Source organism: Lepidothrix coronata, unplaced genomic scaffold, assembly GCF_001604755.1.
Source record: "Lepidothrix coronata isolate B3197 unplaced genomic scaffold, Lepidothrix_coronata-1.0 Scaffold253, whole genome shotgun sequence".
Lineage (NCBI taxonomy): Eukaryota > Metazoa > Chordata > Aves > Passeriformes > Pipridae > Lepidothrix > Lepidothrix coronata.
The window spans coordinates 726970-748683 of record NW_016690433.1 but is presented as its reverse complement, the minus strand read 5'-3'; the positions used below and the strand labels follow the sequence as shown (position 1 = coordinate 748683).

The following is a 21714-nucleotide window of genomic DNA, read 5'->3' as shown; positions in this document are numbered from 1 at the left end:
AATTATTTCTGTTTCATAAAAGACAAAAAAATGCACTGGGTTTTCTTTTGGCAAACACAGTGATAGTGACTGTGTACTGCTGTCAGCTCAAGAGTGAACTGTGCTTTGCATCCTTTCGGTGTCTCTTGAGGGCTCTCTTTTAGGAGCGTATTTAAAGTTCTGACTCTCTGCCTGGTGGGGCTGTGAGATGTAACTCTTTAGAACTCTGTCTGCAGGCATTGCCTCTGCTGCTCTTCTCAAGCTACATTTACATGGTAGGCTGAAAACCATTTGGCAGCTTTCATTCCAGCAGCTTTACAAATGACTAGCTGGTCATTTGCACTACAAAGAGCCTCTCAGAAACAAGCTATGTAATTTTTATGGTCTCTTAGTAACTACCACACCTTCTCATGGTTGTCTAAAATGTAATCTTGTTTATCTGTGTTTTTCAGGTCTTTTCCAAATAACTACTGGGACAAATTTGTGAAAAGAAAGGTAAGGCTTATTTTTAAAAACATGTATGAAGGTAAAATAAAATTCTAATGCATATTTCTTTTCATGTTTGAAGAAATGTGTACTACAGTTCTTTGAGATATAACTTTAGTTCAGTGTAAATTCCTTTTTCACCTCATTCTTACAACTGCTTTTGACTGGTTTGGGTAGTTATTCTTTCAAACTTTTTCTGCATACAGTTTGTTGTATAAAACTGGATTTAAAATACAGTCATGAAATTATGTGAAGAATTTCTGTATACACTTGTATGCTTATTGAAAATTGTGTAAAATGTTTTGTCTGTGTGTATTTATGTATTCACTTCCATACACAAACAATAGAGAGTCCCTCACCCAATAGATTAGAAAGGAATTAATAAGAAGACAGGACAGATTGAGTTATTTAGGCACAGGGCATAGTCAGACAACTGTACTTACCAGAAAGGTATATACATGCATCCGGCCCTTTTTGTCCCTTGCCACTCTGTTTTCCCACACTTTTGCCTCCCCAAATCACTGAAATTCATCCCTTTCTCCACCTTTGCTTCCTCCCTGTAACAACTCATTTATGGGATACATAATGTATACATCCCTTGGCAGTAATCCTCTTAGTCTGAAAGGCTATCCTGGAGAGTTACTACCAATGACTCATCTGGGTGGGTTTCAGATTTGGAACGCTGGATCTGAGGCTCTCCTGGGACAGCCCTGGGAGGGATCAGGCAGAGTGTCCATTCATTTGGTGTCTGCAGTTTGGGCTCCTGCCTGCTGTTGTGCCCCTGTACTCGTCAGGCTCAAGTAAATGGGCCTTTAATGGGCTGATGGCCCTGGGACTAACTGGGCAGGATATTGTTAGGACTCTTCCCCAACCATTGTGTCTCTGTGGTCCTTTGTGGGTGTGCAGGTGAGCTTTTATCACATAACCTAACAATCTCTCTCTCAAAAAATCCTCTCTAAGCAGAGACTCATTGCTTACAAATGCTATTTCAAATGTTTTCTCAGCTTGCTCTGAAGAAATAAATCTAATATTTGTACCATAGCTTACAGCAAGAATACATGTATTAGTGTGTTTTGTCACAATTGAGAAAGAGGATTTTCATGTTGCTGGATTGGATTTACCCCTTCTTCACAATATTTAATGCCAATCTTGTGTCATACTTTTGGAAACATGTTTTTCTTAATGCTCTTAACTCTTCTGCTTTGTAACAGTCTTAGGCCAACCTGATAAAAAATTCCTTTGAATTTTGCAGTTGAAACTTTTTTTTTTCATATTTTAAGTTGTTATATACAAATTTTTATCTGTCTGTCTAAGCAAAGAGGAGGGAGTACCTTAGACAGAGTACTCGAGAAATAAAATAAAATTCTACATTGCTTCTGTCAAGGTACTAGGTCAAGGAAGGCTCCAATTGAAAGGAAAGGAGGATGGTTTTGAATTGTGTGGAAGATTTGGTACTTTGGCTGAGGAACTGCTCTGTCTAGATTTAAGTGCCTTCAAATAACCCTATTTTGCAAAGAATTTTTTCTTTTATATATATTTGTACCCTAACACCTAGCTGGAAAAATAATCCCCAGTCATGAAGTACTACTTTTGGGCATGTTACAAAGAAGGCTTGCCTCTAAAAATATCCAAAAATATCAATAAAGATTTAAAACATTGCTTATTTGAAAGCTGGTAAACTACCACCTCACTTTCAGGAGTCACTCAGTTATAATCTTATTCAAAATTTTGTATTTCTTTAAGTATTCTTTTTAAAATGAGAAGAGACATATAATATTTAGGAAGGAGCTCTGTGTTCAGTGAGAACAAGAGCAGGTAAATGTTCATTTCCAGACAAATTTCTTTTGAAACATGTTAAATTTTGTAAGAAAGAGATGGGGGGTAGTTTGAATTCCCTGAAAATAATTTTTAGCTGTAACTCTATGTTCAAGATCTTTAGACTCCTCCATATTTTATGTGTATTATAGTTTTATTGCATTATTAACTAATAAAAATAATCGTAAAAGGATTCAATTGAGCTAGTTTATAAGAGGGGACATTTTTCATTCCTGTTTTAAGATGAAACACTTCCTCTTAAAAGACAAAAAAATTAACATTATCAAGAAATTTGGGTTATTAAAAAACCTATTTAAGCAGAATAAATATGGTGCGGTTTTTTTTCTTGAAACTAATAACTAGTAAGGATCAATTACTGTCTTTGAGAACTCTTATTTAATCAGAGCTTTTCATGTAGCTAGGATATTCAGAACATCTCCTTTCTGTGTGACCTCACAGTGTATTTTTTTTTCCTGTTGGTGATGATATAGATTTATTTATTCTCCTGCTGCTAGATACCTTTCCTCTTCCTGTTTTTGTTAAATGAGTAGAAACATCTTATCTTTGATACATCTTTTGCCCAGAGAGGTTGTGAAGTCTCCCTCACTGGAGATATTCGAAAACTGCTTGGACACAATCCTGTGCCATGTGCTCTAGGAGGTTGGACGAGATGACCCACAGTGGTCCCTTTCAGCCTGACCCATTCTGTGATTCTGTGACACCCACCTCTTGAGCCTATTGAATTGATTGCAATTGAGCAGAAAAAAAATTTATTACTAACTTGTGTGATAAGCAGATGGAAACAAACAGATGAAAAATATCATGTATTTAAACCTCTTGTCTTCAGAACCAGACTTAATAACAGCTCATCTACCCAACTGATGACTATTCTTGAATATTGCTTCTGATTTTAGGTCATGGATAAATATGGTGAGTTCTATGGCCGTGACAGAATCAGTGAGTTACTAGGAATGGACAAAGCTGCTCTCGATTTTAGTGATGCTCGAGAAAAGAAGAAACCAAAGAAAGATAGCTCCTTTTCTGCTGTGTAAGCATTTACCTCCAGTTTGTTTGTGTGATTGTTTTTTGTTTCATTGGTTGGTTTGTTCTTTTCTTGTTTTGTAAGTAAAAATCAAGCATTCAAGGCTTGTCATTCAGACAAAACACATTTGTTGCTCATTTATGTGTATCTGTATAAGATAATTCTTATGTTGAATGATATAGTGAATTTATTTCATTATAGACAACATATCTACAGGATTCCTCTGTTTTTTGTTTATGAAGATTTAGTTTAGTGCACAGCTGCTTGAATATTGCAACATTCCCACTGTTTTGATCGTGTCATTATAACTGGGCTGGAAACCCCTTTTCACCGTTCTCTCAGTTCAGCTCTGCTGGAAAGAATGGACAAAATTGGCACTCCGTGTTCTGATTATAAAGAAATTAAGGAATAAATTTAAGTGCTAGTGAACAGTAAAATCTAGGAATTGGGTGATTAATATTCACATCCTTTTATAATTTTTTTTCCCTAAATGGTAGATTTGCTTATTATTTGAGAGATAGACATGAAGAAAAGCCCCTAGACATTCAGAGTAATAAATTTTCCTTCATAGGGCAGGGACATCCTTAGTTTTTGTAAAGCAATGCAAAAGTGTTTTTTTCCAGTTCTGTGTTATAAAAAAGGTATTCAACTAGGTAGAACATATTTTAACAGGTGGAATTTTAGTGCTACAGAGATTTTTATGTAAGAGTTTAGCTTTCTTTAAAAGCATCATTTTATCTATGGGTTTGCAAGGATTGTGAGAAGTAGACAGTCAGACCACTGGTAGATTAGAATTGTACTGAAGCAAGGGCTGCTTTTATAAAGATGGATCTTTTATCCATCTTTAAAAAAGATAGATATTAATTAACCCGGAGTCTAACTGGGCAGTCAATCAGGTGCAGTGATAAGGCTCAAGGACTCTGGCATTTCAGTACTAAGTGAAATTTAATATTGTGGCAGAAGTATTTTGCAGAATACTTTCTTACATGCTCTTTTCTGCTGCTGGATTATAGTAGAAGCCATGCTTGAGTTTAGGGGGAAAAAAAAGAAAATATTACTTTTACTATTGGTATAAAACCAAAATAAAACTACTTTCCCTTCCCTGTCTGTTCATGACTCATATGAGGGAAAAAAATTGAAATAATGTTTCTGAGAAAACAGACCAGACTGAAACAGTTGGAGAAAGCTGATGAAATACTTAATTTAAGAATCATGCCTGAAGCATGCCGGGTTTTTTTTTTACATTTCTAACATCTTTTCCATGTTATATATGGTTAAAAAAAATTACGACCTCATACATCTTTCATGTTCTCCCTGGAGAAATCCTTCTGTACTTATAAGGGATTAATATGTTGTTGGAAAATAAACAACTATGACAGAAACTTACAGAACCATTTGCATAAAAATATATGCTTTAGAAAAGTACATTTATCCACTTTTTAACAGTTTCTGAAATTAACACTAATGAACCTACTCAAATTTACACATGTTCCAGATTCAACATTTGAAATTTATTTGCAGTGCAATGAAGAGAGAGGTGGGAAAAGCTCTGGAGTTGAATCCTTACTTACTGTGATACTTTGGGAATAAAATAGAGATCCAGATATGACCTGGATCCAGGTTACAGCTCTAGAAGAAGTTGCTGCTTCTACATATGCCAGGAGGAGGTGGTGCAGACTGAGGCCAGACCTCATACCTGTGTCACCCACAACATAGAAGGGAATTGCAGTGTGTAGCACTTTCATTCCCCATACAAGTGAACAGGTTTTTCTTCTGTCTCCTTGACCCCTAGTTCCTATGGCTTCTCCCCTTTTCCTTTGGGAAAATAGCCTGGGATTCCCATTCGTCTTTCTGAAAGGGACTTAAAGCACTCTACTTGCAGGCGACCATGATTCGTCAGAAGCTCCTGCCCATCCTATTGATATACTGCGTTAAAAAAATCCACGGTGTACTGACTCTGGAAGAGCCATCCAGCTAATGGATGCAGTCTTGAGTATTTTTAAAGTATATTTATTCAAATGTATAAATATATATTTAAATATATAAATAATTATTTCAATATATTTTAGTATTATTTAAATGTAGCCAACTAAGGAGCTGGAGCAGTAAAGTTGGAGCTCTGCTGTGGAGTAGACAGTAAAGACAGTTAAATTTTGCGCACTGAGCTTGAGACAGCAGTGCTGTTTTTCCATTAATTTAGTTGCTTTTTTGGATGGTGTTAAACTAGATGCATGGTGGATGAAGTATATTTGGGAGAATAATATGGAAGCCACAAACATGAAAGTTAATTATCATATGTGCCATTGTGAGTATTACCTCCCTGGCCCTTTACCTTTCTAACTGCTGTTGTTTCTGTGGTCTTTAGTCTAGTCAGGGTCAGTACAAGAGGCAGAGAAGGCTCAAGCATCTGCAGCAAGCAGTGACATAAGGCTAATTTGGGGGGAAAATAAGTGGGGCTTCTATCAAATGCTCACATAGTAGAAGAATTTCAAGAGTAGAAAAAATGTAAATAATTTTCTCCTGGAAGATCTAAAGTTTTCATAGGTTGGTGAGAAGTTAAACCATATCATAAATGTGAAGTGTACAAAGAATGAGGGCAGCTGGCCTCAGAATGTGAAAGAAGTTAAAAGGTCTTATTCTTCTTTGTCATAAGAAACAATAACCTGGGTTTTCAAAAGATTCTGGACTGGGTAACTTCGTTATTAGTAATATAGTGTCTTGGAGAACTATGTTGTCTCTGGAAAACTAGTAGACTTCCCTCAGGTGACAGTCTGCCTCTTGCCCGTAACGGCTAGTGAAAAAGTAAGGAATTTTAGCTGCAGTAGTTTTTACAATTGGAATCTCAAGATTTATACCTGCTATAGTGTCACTCTGGGATTAACAATGTTGAGGGAAGAAGTCAAATAAAAATACATTGACTAGAATTCATCCAATACTAACTAATGATGTTCCAAAGGAAATTTAAAACCAGACGTTACTTTTTAATTCACAGCTGTAGAGCTGAAGTTTTATATGACATCATATTCTTTAAAGTCTTTGAGCTACTTGATCAAGGTAGTGAGCATAAATAAACAGGAAAATGCAGTATTATGCATATTATTATTGCTTTGCTATTCAGACCAGACTTCTTTGAAAAAATAATGATATAAAAAATTAACAGTGCCTACCTTTTTTCATATAGGTCAATATTCACATTATTTTTAGGACCTCTAAAGCTATTGCTATTTGTAAACTATAAAATCATCAAATTAAATTGACTAGAGATGAGCTCCCCGGTGTTGGGAGGGTGGTTTTCATTTCATGAGAGAGTATCCTGCTTGTCCATAAGCAGTCCTGTCCATCACGTTTCATACATAACACAAATAGAATTATGAATAGGTGGACTGTAGTAACAAGAATATGCTTGACATTAGGAATGAGTGGTATTGGGTCAGAATAAAGTAAGAGGTTCACTTGCTACCATAGTATTTTCAGAAATAAATATTGAGTTGTTTTGGGTTTTTTTATCATCTGATTATGATATTTAACAAAATTTGAATGAGAAACTCTTCTTAACATTGATTGAATGCTGTTTTTCAATTACAGTAGGTCCACTTATATATATATATGGTGCTTATACTATTACACAAGAGTAAAAAGACTGTAAAAGACTGGAATCTTTTGCTTCTAATTTGTATCCCTAAAAATGGTGGGGATTTTTTTGTTTTATTAAAGATTAAATACTGTTGCATATAATACAAGAAGGAATTCAGTACTTCAGTTGCAAAGAATTCCTTGAGAGTGTAATATTCAAATAAAACTATTATTTTTATGTGGTCGGTGACTCTGGCTATACAGGTAAGAGTTTTGGAAAACAGATAGATAAGGATTTAACTCTTGGTATTTCATCTAAGGCCTAAGGTGAACATCTGGCACAGAAGGCAGCTGTGTGACATCTGCCAGCAGTGTTTCTACTTGCTTAGTCATTGTCAGGAGCTCATCTCTTTCTGAAGTATTGAATCACTCACATTTTAAGGATAAAAGTAGGACAGATGACATTTTTTATTCTATTACTTGTACATGTTCTTCAATTGTGATCCAGGTTTAGAATTTTTTTGTGTCACTATAATACAGATGATCCAAACCTTTTCTAAAGGAAAATATCAAAAACTAAAGAGGACAAGATACAGTTAATAGCAAAAATGGTATACATCGTTTGTTAAATTAGTTGTATTACTTCTGTATAGAGGGACAAAAAATTTATTTGTACTATTAGAGTCAGCACAATAATTAATACCTAAAGGTATTAATTAAAGGAATACAAGGGAAAAATTTTGAGAACATGGTTTACATTATTAGTCTGTACAATATAAAAGTTTACTCAAGAGAGGAGAGCAGTAGAAGAGGGTAACTGGCTAATATAACAAAGCGGCAAACACTGTGGAAGAAACTGGGAGCCCAGGAGCCCCAGTGTGGCCTCACCAGTGCTGAGTTAGAGGAGAAGGATCACCTCCCTTGACCTGCTGGCAATGCAACTCCTCCTGGAGGACAGGGTACCATTAGCCTTTTTTGCAGTGAGAGTGCATTGCTGACTTAGGTTCAACTTGCAGTCCACCAGAGCCTCAGGTCCTTTTCTGCAAAAGTTTTCAGTATATATCTCCTTTTTATTCACATTTATTCCTGAATAAATAAGTGGCAAAAGCAAAGGAAAAAAGCTCTGAGATTCATTTGACTTAAATTTGTCTGTCTTCAGTATCATCTAATTGTGTCACCCAAGGTAGGCTATCATAACTCAGGTAAAGAATTGGCATTTTGTGGGGCAAATTCTGTGACCTTTTTTGACAGCTACTTTAGGCTTGAATGGGTTCCCTTAAAAAAAAGTACAATCTCTTTTTCTCCCTGGATTATAAAGACAGTTCATTTCACTTGCATGTATGTGCTAACATTGTAGAAATCAATCAGCATTAGGTCTGATGAATCCAAAACAGTATTTATTAATTCGATTTTCAGAATTATTTTTTTGACAGATCCATTCCAGGGTAAAAGTGTGAATTAGAACAAGGTTCTGATATATTTCAGCTTTGGAGAAATAGATCAGCTGTTGCCTCCTCTTGTGTGACAATGCACTTTCTACAGATTGTGTTGCGTATTCTCTGATTGTGTTTTTACTACAAAATGCAGTTTTATTATGTATTTTTACAGGCTAAATTCCATTGATGTGAAGTATCAGATGTGGAAATTAGGAGTTGTTTTCACTGATAATGTAAGTTTCTCAGTATATACATGTATGTATTTTCATTTTCTAAAAAGCAATATACACTTACTAACACAAAGAGTTTCAATGGGAGGTATGAAATACTCTGGATTATACTTATTTTACTACATGAAGAAAATCTTGGAAACTTAAAAAGACATTGTCAAAATATTTTCACAGTAACATTGGTAGTAGTCTATAGAACCTCAGCCAATTTCTGCCCCCTTCTGATAAGCTTTATTAGAAGCAATAAGCAAACACTGCATTATACAATTAGAAAACTGACTATATAAACGCTAATTGCCATTTTTCATATTGTTCATAAATTTTATGAACACTTGAATATTCCTGGAGTACAGTCAGGTCAGTATAGTTAATGTATCTGGAATTGCTAAATTTGTATCACTGAGACTGATAGTAAGATGTGCCATCAGTTGGCAGATTATTTTAGTAATTTCAAAAAGGGAGTCCAGTTTGATTGTTAAGTATTATGATTATTGCTTGCCTAACAGCTTATTTTGTTGCTCAGAAAGATGATTGGGGAAAAAAACAATTCTGGAACTAGAATTGATGGAGAATGAGAGTGTAATCAGACTGTACTCAGGAAAAGTGAACAATAAAGTCTCCAAGTCTAGAGACAGAATGATCTGTAAACAGTTAGTGTTTGTTTTTTCCTAAGGAACAGACTGTAAGTCAAAAAAAAGTAATTGATAGAGGAAAAGATGAAGTTTATATTTGTGGTAATAGTAAACTACTTAAGTAATATTTATATGTTTAAAATTTCTTTTGTTCTTGCAGAGTCCTATCATTTGTCATTAACTACCTTAGAGCAGTAATATTTTAATTTAATTATTTAGAAATTAATAAAAAAGTAATTTAAATCAGAAAAACTTATTTACAGTAAAAACAATTAAAAATAAGGGTTTAACAATTTCAAAATGAGTTTTTAGAATTTTGATTTAGAACTTCTCAGTTTTGCCCATGTCTTTTGGACTCTGTATTTGAGTATTTAATATTTTTGCACAAAGAAAAAATTCTCAAAGATCTCTAGAAAATTCTATGTTAAAAAAGAACTGTTTTCTATTTAAAGAGCACGTTTGAGAAAATTCTACCTTTTGTTAGTGTTTTGAATTAAGTTAAAGATGAAAACCATGAGTTTTATTTTGAATATACTTGTTTTTTCTGTTAGTCTTTCCTTTACCTAGCGTGGTACATGACCATGTCAGTCCTTGGTCATTACAACAATTTTTTCTTTGCTGCTCATCTCCTTGACATTGCAATGGGATTCAAGACGTTACGAACTATCCTGTCATCAGTGACCCACAATGGCAAACAGGTATCAACTTCATCTCCTTTCAGCTTTATTACTTAAGGAGTATATAGGGAAGATCACTTCATGACTTAATTCAGGTGCTCTGCAGATTGACGACAGAATTGTTCTTCTATCATGAAATCTAGAACTTGAGCTGGTGAGGAAACTAGCCAATGGGGTTTATAATCATAAGAAAACAGGACTGGGATGTATGACAGTTTCTAACTGTTATGAGCAACGTTGCTATTTAAATTCTCTTCAGGATTCATCTAAAGAAATGTCCACTTGAGATCCAATTACTCATCTGTTAGAGAACTGTTTGAGAAACTCAGCTCTCGGATGTTAAGAAATCTTTTCCAAGAAACTATAGAATCTGGAATTGCATTTCTGGTTTAAGTAAAAAAAAAACTAACTAAGGCATTTCATCTGCTGAGATCTACTGTAGAAATGGCATTTAATGTAACTTGAAACTAGGTGTTCCTCAAGACTGATGGCTTTACCATTTCAAAGGAAGTTTGTAAACAATTTCGAATTATGAAAAAGCCATCCTTGATCTGATCAGAAGATCTTCCAGCAAGGCAGCTAATATAATTCTTATTCAAGTGAATGATAACATAAAGGTTTTCTCTGTTGTGTATACTTACATGCTGTTGTAATAAGACAAAACTTCAGTTCTGACTTTATAAAATGTAGGTACTTTAGAAGTCTTGTAAAAAGTGTCATTTCTAAATTTATCAGTAGCAAGTTATTTTTCATGTTTTTTAATTTTATTCTCTTTTATTTTAAGCAAGTTTGATACTAAAAAAACATTAAATCATTAGTAATGGGTTTTTTTAATGCAGAGGGTGATCATTTTAATTTAATTCTGTCTTCAAATGCACTGTCCTTGTCAACGTTTTTAAGAAGTAATACACATTTAAATGGACACAGTTTATATTTCAAAATAGCTGGTGAAGCACATGACGTATAGAAGACTTAAGTATGAACTCACTGTATAAACAGTATAAATTGTTGTTTTCATTTATGAGACAAACTTCAGTTGCATTTGCAGAATAAAAATTGTGTTTTGAAAAAGTTACAGCAATCAACACACTGCATTCATTCCATATTAAAGAACAGAATTTCTTAAATTCTTACTTCAGATTTCTTAAAAGAACAAAAAAGCCAAACAAATCAGACTGCACCTGAAAAAAGTGAAGTATTTTACCTATTTAAAATAGTCCTGAAGTTTTAGCAAATTACCTATAAAGTAAGGGAGCATTATTTGTGAAAAAGAACTTTTTAGATCTGGGAGCTACACAAGAGAAGTATCAGTTTATAGGACGCTGAAGTTCCCTTCCACCTGCTTTCCATAAAGCTCAAAGTGAAATCTGAATGATGCTGCATATGAGCAGTGTGGTCCTTGCTGCTGCTTTTCTGAGGTAGATATTAAAATACTAGGAACCGTTTGGTTTATATGTGATTTCATAGATGTAAAAAAATTTTTTCCATAATTAATTAGTTGACATACTGAATTGCAATTATATAATAGGTTATATCCATTCTATAATTTTGTCTTCCAGCTTGTCCTAACAGTGGGATTACTGGCAGTAGTAGTATACTTGTATACAGTGGTGGCATTCAATTTTTTCCGCAAGTTCTATAACAAGAGTGAAGATGGTGATATGCCGGACATGAAATGTGATGATATGCTAACAGTAAGTCTTATTTTGCTTTCTGGATTTTTTCTTAAAATGTTTTGCTTTTTCCTGACCTTCTGTAATTCCTATTCATACAGTTGTATCATTAGCCACCAAGCAGGAAAGTTTATAATTGAAGGCAAAGGAACAAATGTAATGAACATCCCTAACAACTAGCATGTGCTAAATGAACATCCATAGTAACTGTGTGTGCTAAACAAACACATCTATAAAGGAACGGAAGAAATGTGATACTACACTTTGCTATGGTTTCTCAGAAAACACAACCCAACTATAAGCTGCAAAGCTGAGCTGAGCTGTTAAAGGGCTATACTTCTAAACCTTGAGATTCTAGAGGCCATTCAGGAAAGAGAGTCAGTTATAGGCAAGGACTTTCATAAGTAATGCAGGTACCAAAATGCTTGTTTAAGCTTGGAAATCCATCAGTTTCTCTCAGCATGAGTTGCCATGATTATCTTCAATGGGTAATTCTGTTACTGAAATCTCTCATGTGCCCAGAAGCGCTGAAAATTATTTTGTACTTACTGGGACAGTGCCAGGCTTTGGAGTTGTGGATGGTAGGTAAAGTAGAGCTTAGACCATAAAGAATTTCTAAGAGGCCTTGTACGTAATACCCCTCTAAAAGCAATCATGTACAACTATGTTAAATATATTTCAGTATGTTATGCAATATGAATCACTTCCAGGGAGTCAACAATATTTAAAAGCTGAATGAATAGATAAACTATTGAAGCAGAATAGTACATCTGTATTTTTGGTTTGGGACATTGAGTACAATGAAAATATAGATAAACTGGAGCATAACTCAATGGAGGCCTATTAAATTTTCAGGTGCTGGAGCACTTGCTGTGGAAAGAGAGACTGAGGGAATTGGGCTTGTTTGGGCTGGAGAAGAGAAAGCTTCAGGGTGGAGTGGAGTGTAAGAGCAGCTCCCAGTGCCTGCACAGGGTTTATTGGGAAAAGAAGTTCAGACTCTTAATGGGAAGTGCATGGCAGAAGACCATGCATAAAGTGGGAAAATATGTTCTGACTGAAGTGAGCCAAGCAATGGATCTGATTGCTCAGAGAGATTATAACATCCTCAGGAGGCTGTAATGACCTGACTGTATAAAGCCCAGGGCAATTTTCTCTGACATTATAGCAGACCCTTCTTGGTGAAGACTTCATGAAGTCCTTCTGACCTGACCTACTCTGTAATGCTCTGAAAACACACAGATCTAAAGGCCATAGTATTGTACAGGAATGAGTTAGAATAACATGTGATATGCTATAAAATCAGGATTGTCTTTTGTAAAAACAGTAAGATTTGCATTGGGATGTTAAAAAAAAGAAAGTAGAGAGAATATATAATTCTTTTAAAAATAGAAAAATAATTTTTGAAACTTTTAAAATAATTAACACTATGTTTGCTCATTAAGTTAATTATTACCTTTCAGTGGTGGAATATAAACTATCTCTAGAAATTGTTGGATTTTTCAGCCAATGGTTGCTTAGTATTGCATGTTACTATATCAATTTCTTACGTAATGGATTTTGAGGATAGTGTGGCATAGAAATAAAAGAATGAATTTTTTGTTTGATTAGGTTTTAGGAGTTAGTTATTGTCATTACTGTTTTTTGATAAGGCGTGAGAACCCTGGACCTGTAGTTTGCAAACGTACTTAAAGCAAAAGAACCAATCCCCTGCTCTACACCTCTAGAGAGTGATGTCATAATTTTTTATTAAATTATAATGCGATAAACTGGAAATTTTATATTAGCATCCCACATCATAACCATACTGAGAGACCTATTATGCCATTTTTCAGATGATAGTTTCACAATATTCTCAGATATTTTCAGTCATTAGCCTGTTATCTGCATAAGCATTCACAAAAATTTTTTTGTTTGGTTGGGTTTTTTGGTTCTGTTTTAGGTTGGGAGTTTTTGTTTGTTTGTTTTTAAATTTGTGTTTGAAACACCAAAACCAGGGAAATTTATTCACTTTTGAGCTAGGAATTTAGGAAAGGAGATGGCTGTGGTGGTGGTGATATTTTCTAATTGTATATTGCTTGAAATTATTTTACATGAATCATGGGGTGCTGCTAGACTTCTGGTAGTTGAACTTTTGAACTTATTGAACTACTACAGAATGACAGAACATGAAATACCTCAGCTTCAGCTGCACAGCAGCATTTCACCTCCCTCAGAAATATGCATAACCTTAAAGGAGAGAAAAAGATGATTTGACATGGTATAGTTCCTAGAACACAGACAAGTTCTACCAGTTACTGAATTTGTAACAGTGGGTATTTTTACTTCTAGCTGCAGACAAATTTTGTATCCCTTTGTTTTGTGTTTTCTAGTGCTACATGTTTCATATGTATGTTGGAGTACGTGCAGGTGGAGGCATTGGTGATGAAATAGAGGATCCAGCAGGAGATGAATATGAAATCTATCGGATTATCTTTGACATCACTTTCTTCTTCTTTGTGATTGTCATCTTGCTTGCAATTATCCAAGGTATATGTAACCTGTGGTGAGATTATTTAGCAGTACAAAGATCTTAATCCTATGGTAATCCCACACCTAAGATTTGTAGAGGACATCAGGGCAGATCATGAAGGACAGATTTATTCGGTAAATCACACCCAGCTGACTTTTGTCCATACGCTGCTCTTTTGAGTCTCTGTAAAATCAATGGTCTCTAACTGGATCAATGGAAAAAAAGGTAAATATTTTGCTCTAAGAATACTGGTGTTCACTGCAGTTTCTATTTTCTCATTGCTCTTTCTAAAAGTCTCCTATAAATCAGCAAGAGGAGTGATTAGAAATCTTGTGACACAATTTATAATCTTCTTTCAGTGTAACCCATACATGGACAAAATCAGTAGCAGATGCTGTCAGTATTCCCGCTGCCAACATCTAATCTTCTTGACTGACAAATCTTCAGATTGGTAGTAGTGGTGTGAAAATGGGAGCATAGCTTAAAGAGGTTTAATCTTGTCTTACATAAAAACAGCTGGTTTTTGTGGTGCCTGCTTACTTGAACAGTGTCAAAGAGTAAAGAAAGGTGCTTGATATGAAACAGCTTTAGCATAGCCTGGATAATGACAATGGAAAGTTAGCTGCCGTTAGGTTAGCTTTGGAATTTCAGTGAAACTATTTGACTCATAGTGTGTCTTGCTGGTAATCTGGATAGTGAATACTTAATTTTGGCATGTCAGGGGTTTTTCTATTATGCATGCAATAACCATGTTAAATGTTATTATCTAAAGTACTTAAGACCACATCTGTTTACATATTATACCTTCACAATATTGTCAAGAATGCCCAGAGTGTCATTTTCAATTAAAATTTTCACAAATTAATAGAAATATATTCTCAGTTTTGGAAAAGCAGATAAAGATTTTTGCTAGGTTCACTTGCTGTTGTAAATACTGATACACCATTGCTTTCTGTCAGCTAACAGCTAACTGATGGTAATTTTGACAGCACTAAGGGTGCTTTCTCATTTACTACAAGGAAATTCAGAAGGCAAATTTGAGCTTGTGGTAAATTGTTTATTACTTTTAATCAAGCAACAATTTTTTTAAAGGGCTTGTGGAGATGCCAAATTTTTTTTGTAGCCTGGTGATGTATCTCACACTGTTTGTTTCTTCATTTTGTGAGTGACTGGAAAATAGTGGCCTTAACTGTCAATCTTTGAGTACGTATTGTTGCTAAGGATTGTGGAGTTAGTCCTTATTTGTACTGGAATAAGTGAAGGGAAGATCATAAAGAATTTATAATTTTAGCCATAGAGCCTGTGGTTCTTCTTCTTTCTCTATCTCCCTGAAATGACCCTTACCTCTGTATAGCTCTGACAGTGGAACCTCATACTACATGACTGCCATAATGAGAGAGGATGCACAGAGCTCTGGACCTCTCTGCATCTCCTGTGTAATAAATTCCTGAACTCTGTTAGTACAGTACTATTCTATAGTAAGGCCTTTGTCACTGTAAAACTATGTCTTACTGTACTGAGTCAAGATTATAGCACTGGGAATAAAACAGAAGTCTGCTTGTCCCGTTTGATAATTCAAAATGGTACTGCCAGTCATGTTAGTGCCAGCCATTTTCTTTGGCTTGCTCATTTTAATTTATGTATTAAGCTGTTTTTGTTGGCTTTGGAATGTATATTGGCTTCTATTACTTCTGCATAAAATTCTCATTTAATATTCTTTGTCAGTTATATTATCCCTAGATTTCCAAATAATCTTTGTCACAGTTCTTGAACATTAACTATCTAATCAACTAAATAATTTTAACTTAAACCCTAGGTTTAATTATTGATGCTTTTGGTGAGTTAAGAGATCAACAAGAGCAAGTTAAGGAAGACATGGAGGTAAGAACATCTAGTTGCTGAACCATACCTATTTTCAGGTTTCATGAATATCTGTTTTCAATTAAAATGTGATCTAGTTTTAGTGGATAGCTTTTTAAACTAAGAGGAAAATACAGTTCTGTACATGGTCCGATATTGTACAATGTATATTATAATGAATTGCAGGTATGTGGCTGTTCAAGTCTTTTGGAATCTTCAAATTAGAGGTTTCTAGCAGAGGTATTAACACTGTCATGTTACATTTCATCTCACCTCAGATGTAATTTTCTTTGATTAATCTATTTGTGAAAGTATCCTGTACGTCGTGGTTTTCTATTCTGTCATTGAAATATAAATGTAAGAACTCGGAAAAGTGTTGCAAAGCTACTGCGTTTTGTCATCTGAACTTTGAGCTTATTCAGTTTCAGGTGGACAAGCACAACAGGCTTTGAGGTAAATATTGCCATGTGTTACAGTAAGTGCTACTTAGTGTTAAAAAGTCAGCTGTGACTATTGTATGTCATTCTGTCTCCTGATAACTGTTCACTTAGAGCTGGCAAAGATTTTATTTTTTTTTAACAGTAAGTAACTACTCTGCTGGTAGTTAAGCTTCTATTCAAGTGTTTTGGTTGAGGTATCCAGCTTCAGTCATTAAAAGAAAAGCCTTTTTGTTCAGCACATATTATATATGATGCATTGTCATTTTCAAGAAAAATTGTTACATTGGCCTTTTCTCAAAGCAGGGCAAGGGTTATATATAATGTTGAAGTGCTCTGTATGCTTTCTTTTAGACAAAGTGCTTTATCTGTGGAATAGGAAATGACTACTTTGATACTGTGCCCCATGGCTTTGAAACACACACACTACAGGAGCACAACTTGGCCAATTATTTGTAAGTACAGTAAAAATGAACTCCTCACTAACTCATGACCCTTGCAGCCTCTGCAGGTACCTGATTAACTCTCTTGCATAAGTAAGAGTCAGTACTGTTTAACTTTGATGTGCACTCATGCCGTCTGAATATATAATTCTGTGGCAATGGCAGCAAGGAATGAACAAATTTCAAATCCTTCTTTCCAGTTTGGTTGTGGCACACCAAGTTTGTGTGAGCCAGTAGATGGAAACCAGGAACTTGGTATTTGGCTGTGGAGGCACTGTAAAATTGAATGTGGTGTGTAGGGTAGAGAGGAGCAGTATGACCTAGTCTGAAGACTCATGGGGAGAGGAGCAAGGAACAAAGGAGTGAGGGAAAGGGGGGAAATCTTACATTGGACTAGTATGTTGAGGCTGAGGCTGACTAAGAGAACCCAGGGCAAAGGGAGGTAAGGGAAGTGGAATGAGGAGCTAGAGACAGGAGGGATCAACCAAGGGCATCAGGTCTGCCTTTGGAAATCCAAGCAGGGCACCAGTGACCACTAAACTCAGTCTTTTTGTATCTAAAAATAAAGGCAATTATTAGTTCTACAACCACTGTATCATTTTCTCTCACATATGAAAATCCAGTGACTGAGTGTATTTTATACTAGTGCTGTCACTATGCAGGGAATGGATTGTAACAAACAAAATACATTAAAAGTGCCATTATGTAGGATTTTGTTCCTACTTAATAAATTCTGCCCAAATAACATAATATAGCATACTTTTCAGTCCATCATCCTGTGGAACTGGGTTTTTATCTTTTTGTGCATGATCATATTTTATGTTTTTATATATGTTCAGAGAGAATGTCTATTATAAGCAAAATTTTGAAATTATCACCTAATGAATGTCAGCCATCTCAAACCCCCAAGACTAATGTGGTTCTTTTTAAATTCAAGTTCTTTTATGCTCATGTTGATCTTCAGTTGCATACACTAGTAAAATGTCCTCAACCTATAATTTCAGTAAGAGAAATCTCTTAGACATATTCAGCATTTCTTATTCATTGTGTGAAGAGGAAAAAGAGAAAGTTCCAATGACCATTATGTCTGCTTCCTAGTGGGTTTTCATGGGCAAGAAATTGTCTATTGTAATTCTCAGATTAGATAGTTTAGAAAATCTTCCTTTAAGCTAACAACAGAGTTAGCAAACTCTGTTGCTAACTACACTAAATCAAACTGAATCTCCTGTATTTTAGCATACTGCTCATTCAAAAATGACTGAATGTCAACAGTGTCAGGAAAGTGTGTTTAATCTGTCTCAGAATATTATCATAAATAGAACTGTGGTATTTGTAAGTCCATGAACAGCATTATCACCTACATTCTGAAAAATATCCATCTCCCTGCAGATTGCCTAATGTTTCCAAATTCTATATTCATAGAATCTCTTTCTTTGCTTGTAGGTTTTTTCTGATGTATCTTATTAACAAAGATGAAACAGAGCATACAGGACAGGTAGGTTGAACAACTCTATAAATGTCAATGGTTATTAAATAAGATTGATTCTAAAATAAAATTGTTCAGGCTTGGAAAAACTAAGAGTTTTCTAATGAATAGCTCTCTATATGGTATGGAACTTAATTCTTCTAAGCAATTCTTTGGACTTTGGTTGCTTAATGTTAGTTGAGTATCAATTCTGCAGCACTTTCTTTTCCTGTGTTGTTATCTGACCTGTTATTCTTAAGTTGTTACTTCAACAAAATATAAATACACACTGTAAACAAAAATAATGGGAAACAGAACATTTAAGCATCCTGTGAAAGCAGCACTCGTCACATCTCCTTGTTGATTTTTTTCAATAGTCTTTGTCTTTTATTATTATCATCTATATATAATCTTCCATGTCTACATTTCTGAATGAGTCCATATGAAAGAGCTTGTGCCTATATTTAAAATGAAACCTATGAGACCTTTTTCCTAGAGGTTTCTTCTTTTATGCTGTTCTTTCAACCTTCTGGTACTTCCTTAGGTTTCCTTGAAGTATACTGAAAGTCAGTAAAAAAATGTGTCAAATTTACAGACTACTGTTTTGGTCTTTTTTCCTAGTGACAGTCTTTCAGCTGACTACGCAAATGTTCCTGTGTTGCAGATCGAAAACCAAAAGAACTGAATAGTATCATATACATAGCCCTAGAGATTTGGGTCAGAGGGATAATTTGCTGTAAATCTGTGTAGTTTACGCTTTCTGAATTCTGATGTATGTGCTATAATCATCTTCTTTTATTGGCATGCAGTGTCCTATTGTATTCACTGAAGACAGATTTCTACTAACTATTCATTTTTTATAATGTTTGATACAGTCTGGAAACTGAGAGTAGTTCATAATACATAATTTCTACCACGTGGTTTAGCAGTGGACTTGGCACTTCTAGGTTTATGGCTGGATTCAATGATCTTAAAGATCTTTTCCAACCTAAATGATTCTATGGTTTTGTAACTTGTGTAACACTTGCCCTTTCTACCATGGAATTTATGTAATAAGAAGCCCATTTAAGTGTTGTGATATCCTTTACTGTTCTCTGGACTGTCTAGAGACAGAACCTTACCTGAACAAAGGGAAAAGAAACCAAAATGCCACTGACTCAGAAAATAGTGCTCTTCTAAAAAGTACCTTTAAAGGTCATTTTGGTTTATGTATTGTTTGTAGACATGTTTTGAAATTACTGATTCAGAAATTCAGTCAAATTTCTCTGACAGAAAATATTCTGCTTACCTTGGTATTTATCTTGTGACCAGCTTTAATTGAGCTTTGCAGTGCTCCTGGGTGTGCAAAAAGGACTAAACTACCTGATTCTCTTCTATGCATTTCTATAGTGCTTCTTGACTAGGGAAGAAACCCTAAAAGTTATTCTAAACTGATCAAAGTAATTAAAATTAATGTGTAGATTGATATGCAACAACCTGACATACACAGAATCAAAAAAAAGTGGTATATAAATAAAAGAGAAAAAATTCATAGTTGACGCTTTCTCATTAAATCAAGTTAAATTATTTAAATTGTGTTTCTTTCAGGAATCATATGTATGGAAAATGTACCAGGAACGGTGCTGGGAGTTCTTCCCTGCTGGTGATTGCTTCCGAAAACAATATGAAGATCAGCTCAACTAAGCAGAGACGAGGTTTTCTGGATGAAAATGTCCATGTATTTCCCAGCTCTTTTGGGAATATCTAACAGATTTCTTAAATCCCCAAAGCTGTGTGCATTTTGGAGCACCAAAGCTCTGTTTTTAATGACCCAACCGCGCTTTTATTTTCTTGTGTATTTGCTTTGAGAACACTGGAGTAAAGAACAATGAAAAATTACAGCAACTCTGGAAACAAACCAACCACTTGCACAGACAAGATGTCCCTATACATAACATGCACACACAAGTAGAGACTTGAGACAGCTTATTTCTGAAACTGCCAGATGATGCCCTTGTCTCTAAGATCACATATAGGGTGACATGGTAGCAACACTCATTCAGTCTGTTTATTTCATCATCCTGGAAGGAACTATATGTAGTTCACAGAGCACTGTAAAAGATTGTTGTGGACACTAAGTTGTGGGGAAATAGTGCCTTACTATATGTGGGTTGAGCTATGCAGAAGATGAGTGCATGATGACATCTTTTTTTTTTTCTTTATGTCTTCCCTTTCTTCCAAGTTAATATTTATTTTGTGGTTTTTGTGGGTTTGGGAGGAAGGGATTTGATTGTGCACATCTTTTTAATAAGACTGGAGTGTCTCAGGACAAGATTAGGTTATTCTCATCAGGTTCATTTCACATTTACCTTCCTCTTTAGCTTTTGCTCTTATTTTGGTAATGCTCTGATACAACACTGCTACTTTATGAAATCTTTGTATGAATACAAGAGAGCTGCAAAAAACCACTTTAACAAGAACTGTTTCATTGCATGTTTATTATGCAAGTTTAAAACAATCAAAAAACCAACCTTCAGAAACAAGTTGATCAACATGAAAAAAACATTCACAATAATTATATCCATAGTAATAAAGTGTTGTGGGCTTTATTGTACACCTGGAAAAAGTGTCATCAACCAACAATGTATATGTTATGAATTTGACAGTAATTTTGGTTTCTTTTTTTCTTTCTTTCATTTTTGCCACCTGTGATCGATCGTGGAGTTGAAGATTTTCTTGTTAAATTATTTTTTAAAAGCAAAGCTGAAGCAATATCCATTCAGGGACTCCATCAGTTGCATCATGAAACACCAATGATGTGTACATTTCTCCATTTTGAGTCCTTTTCAATTGTAATGCCAGTCTTTACAAATAAAAAGAGACATTCAGAATGGAAACAACCTGGTTTTGGTAGCATTTGAGGTCTTTGTTATGGAGTCTTTTTATTGATCCTTGAATTAATTACAACCACTTCAAAACAAGATTAAGCTACTGTTTACTCAATGAAAGGTTCTGGTATTGGTTTGTTGTTTTTTTTTTTTTTTCTCCTGACTTCTTGCTGTTCTGTTTCCCCACCTCATTTCTTTACTAGTCATAGTTTTGTCATAAAATAAATGGTCTGTATCAGTGTTCAATTATAACTAAAAAAAAAAAAAATAGCTAAAGAAATAATAATTTAAAAATAGTAACTCTATATTCTTAAAAGTCAAACTTTCAGTTCAGCAGACTGTGAATATTGCTCAAATTGGTATCCTGTTGAGGATTTTGGTAAAATTCTCTCAAATTCTGCAAGAACTAAGACTGGACAGGCTGGTGACAGTGGAAGGGGCAGGTGTAACAACTACATTTATATTCACCCACACACAGTCTGGAATGTTCCGGATTTGGAACAACTTCATAAAACACCTTGGATCAGCCTTTCTGGGTTTTGTTTATAAGATTTAGAAATGTGGGATTGAAATTATATTTCTTTTTGGGT

General features: G+C 34.8%; 1 protein-coding gene across 1 annotated transcript in view; it reads left to right on the top strand.

Moving 5' to 3' along the window:
* Positions 1–21136, top strand: part of RYR2 (ryanodine receptor 2) — a gene marked incomplete at its 5' end in the record, with an annotated part of 247650 nt that extends 226514 nt beyond the window's left edge. The window contains 10 exons of the mRNA XM_017835267.1: positions 432–474; positions 3195–3328; positions 8504–8564; positions 9745–9891; positions 11430–11564; positions 13913–14069; positions 15869–15933; positions 16704–16804; positions 18236–18287; positions 19845–21136. Of these exons, the coding sequence (XP_017690756.1) occupies positions 432–474; positions 3195–3328; positions 8504–8564; positions 9745–9891; positions 11430–11564; positions 13913–14069; positions 15869–15933; positions 16704–16804; positions 18236–18287; positions 19845–19940 (991 nt within the window). The remainder of the gene's footprint in view (positions 1–431; positions 475–3194; positions 3329–8503; positions 8565–9744; positions 9892–11429; positions 11565–13912; positions 14070–15868; positions 15934–16703; positions 16805–18235; positions 18288–19844) is intronic.
* Between the last annotated feature and the right edge of the window lie 578 nt (positions 21137–21714).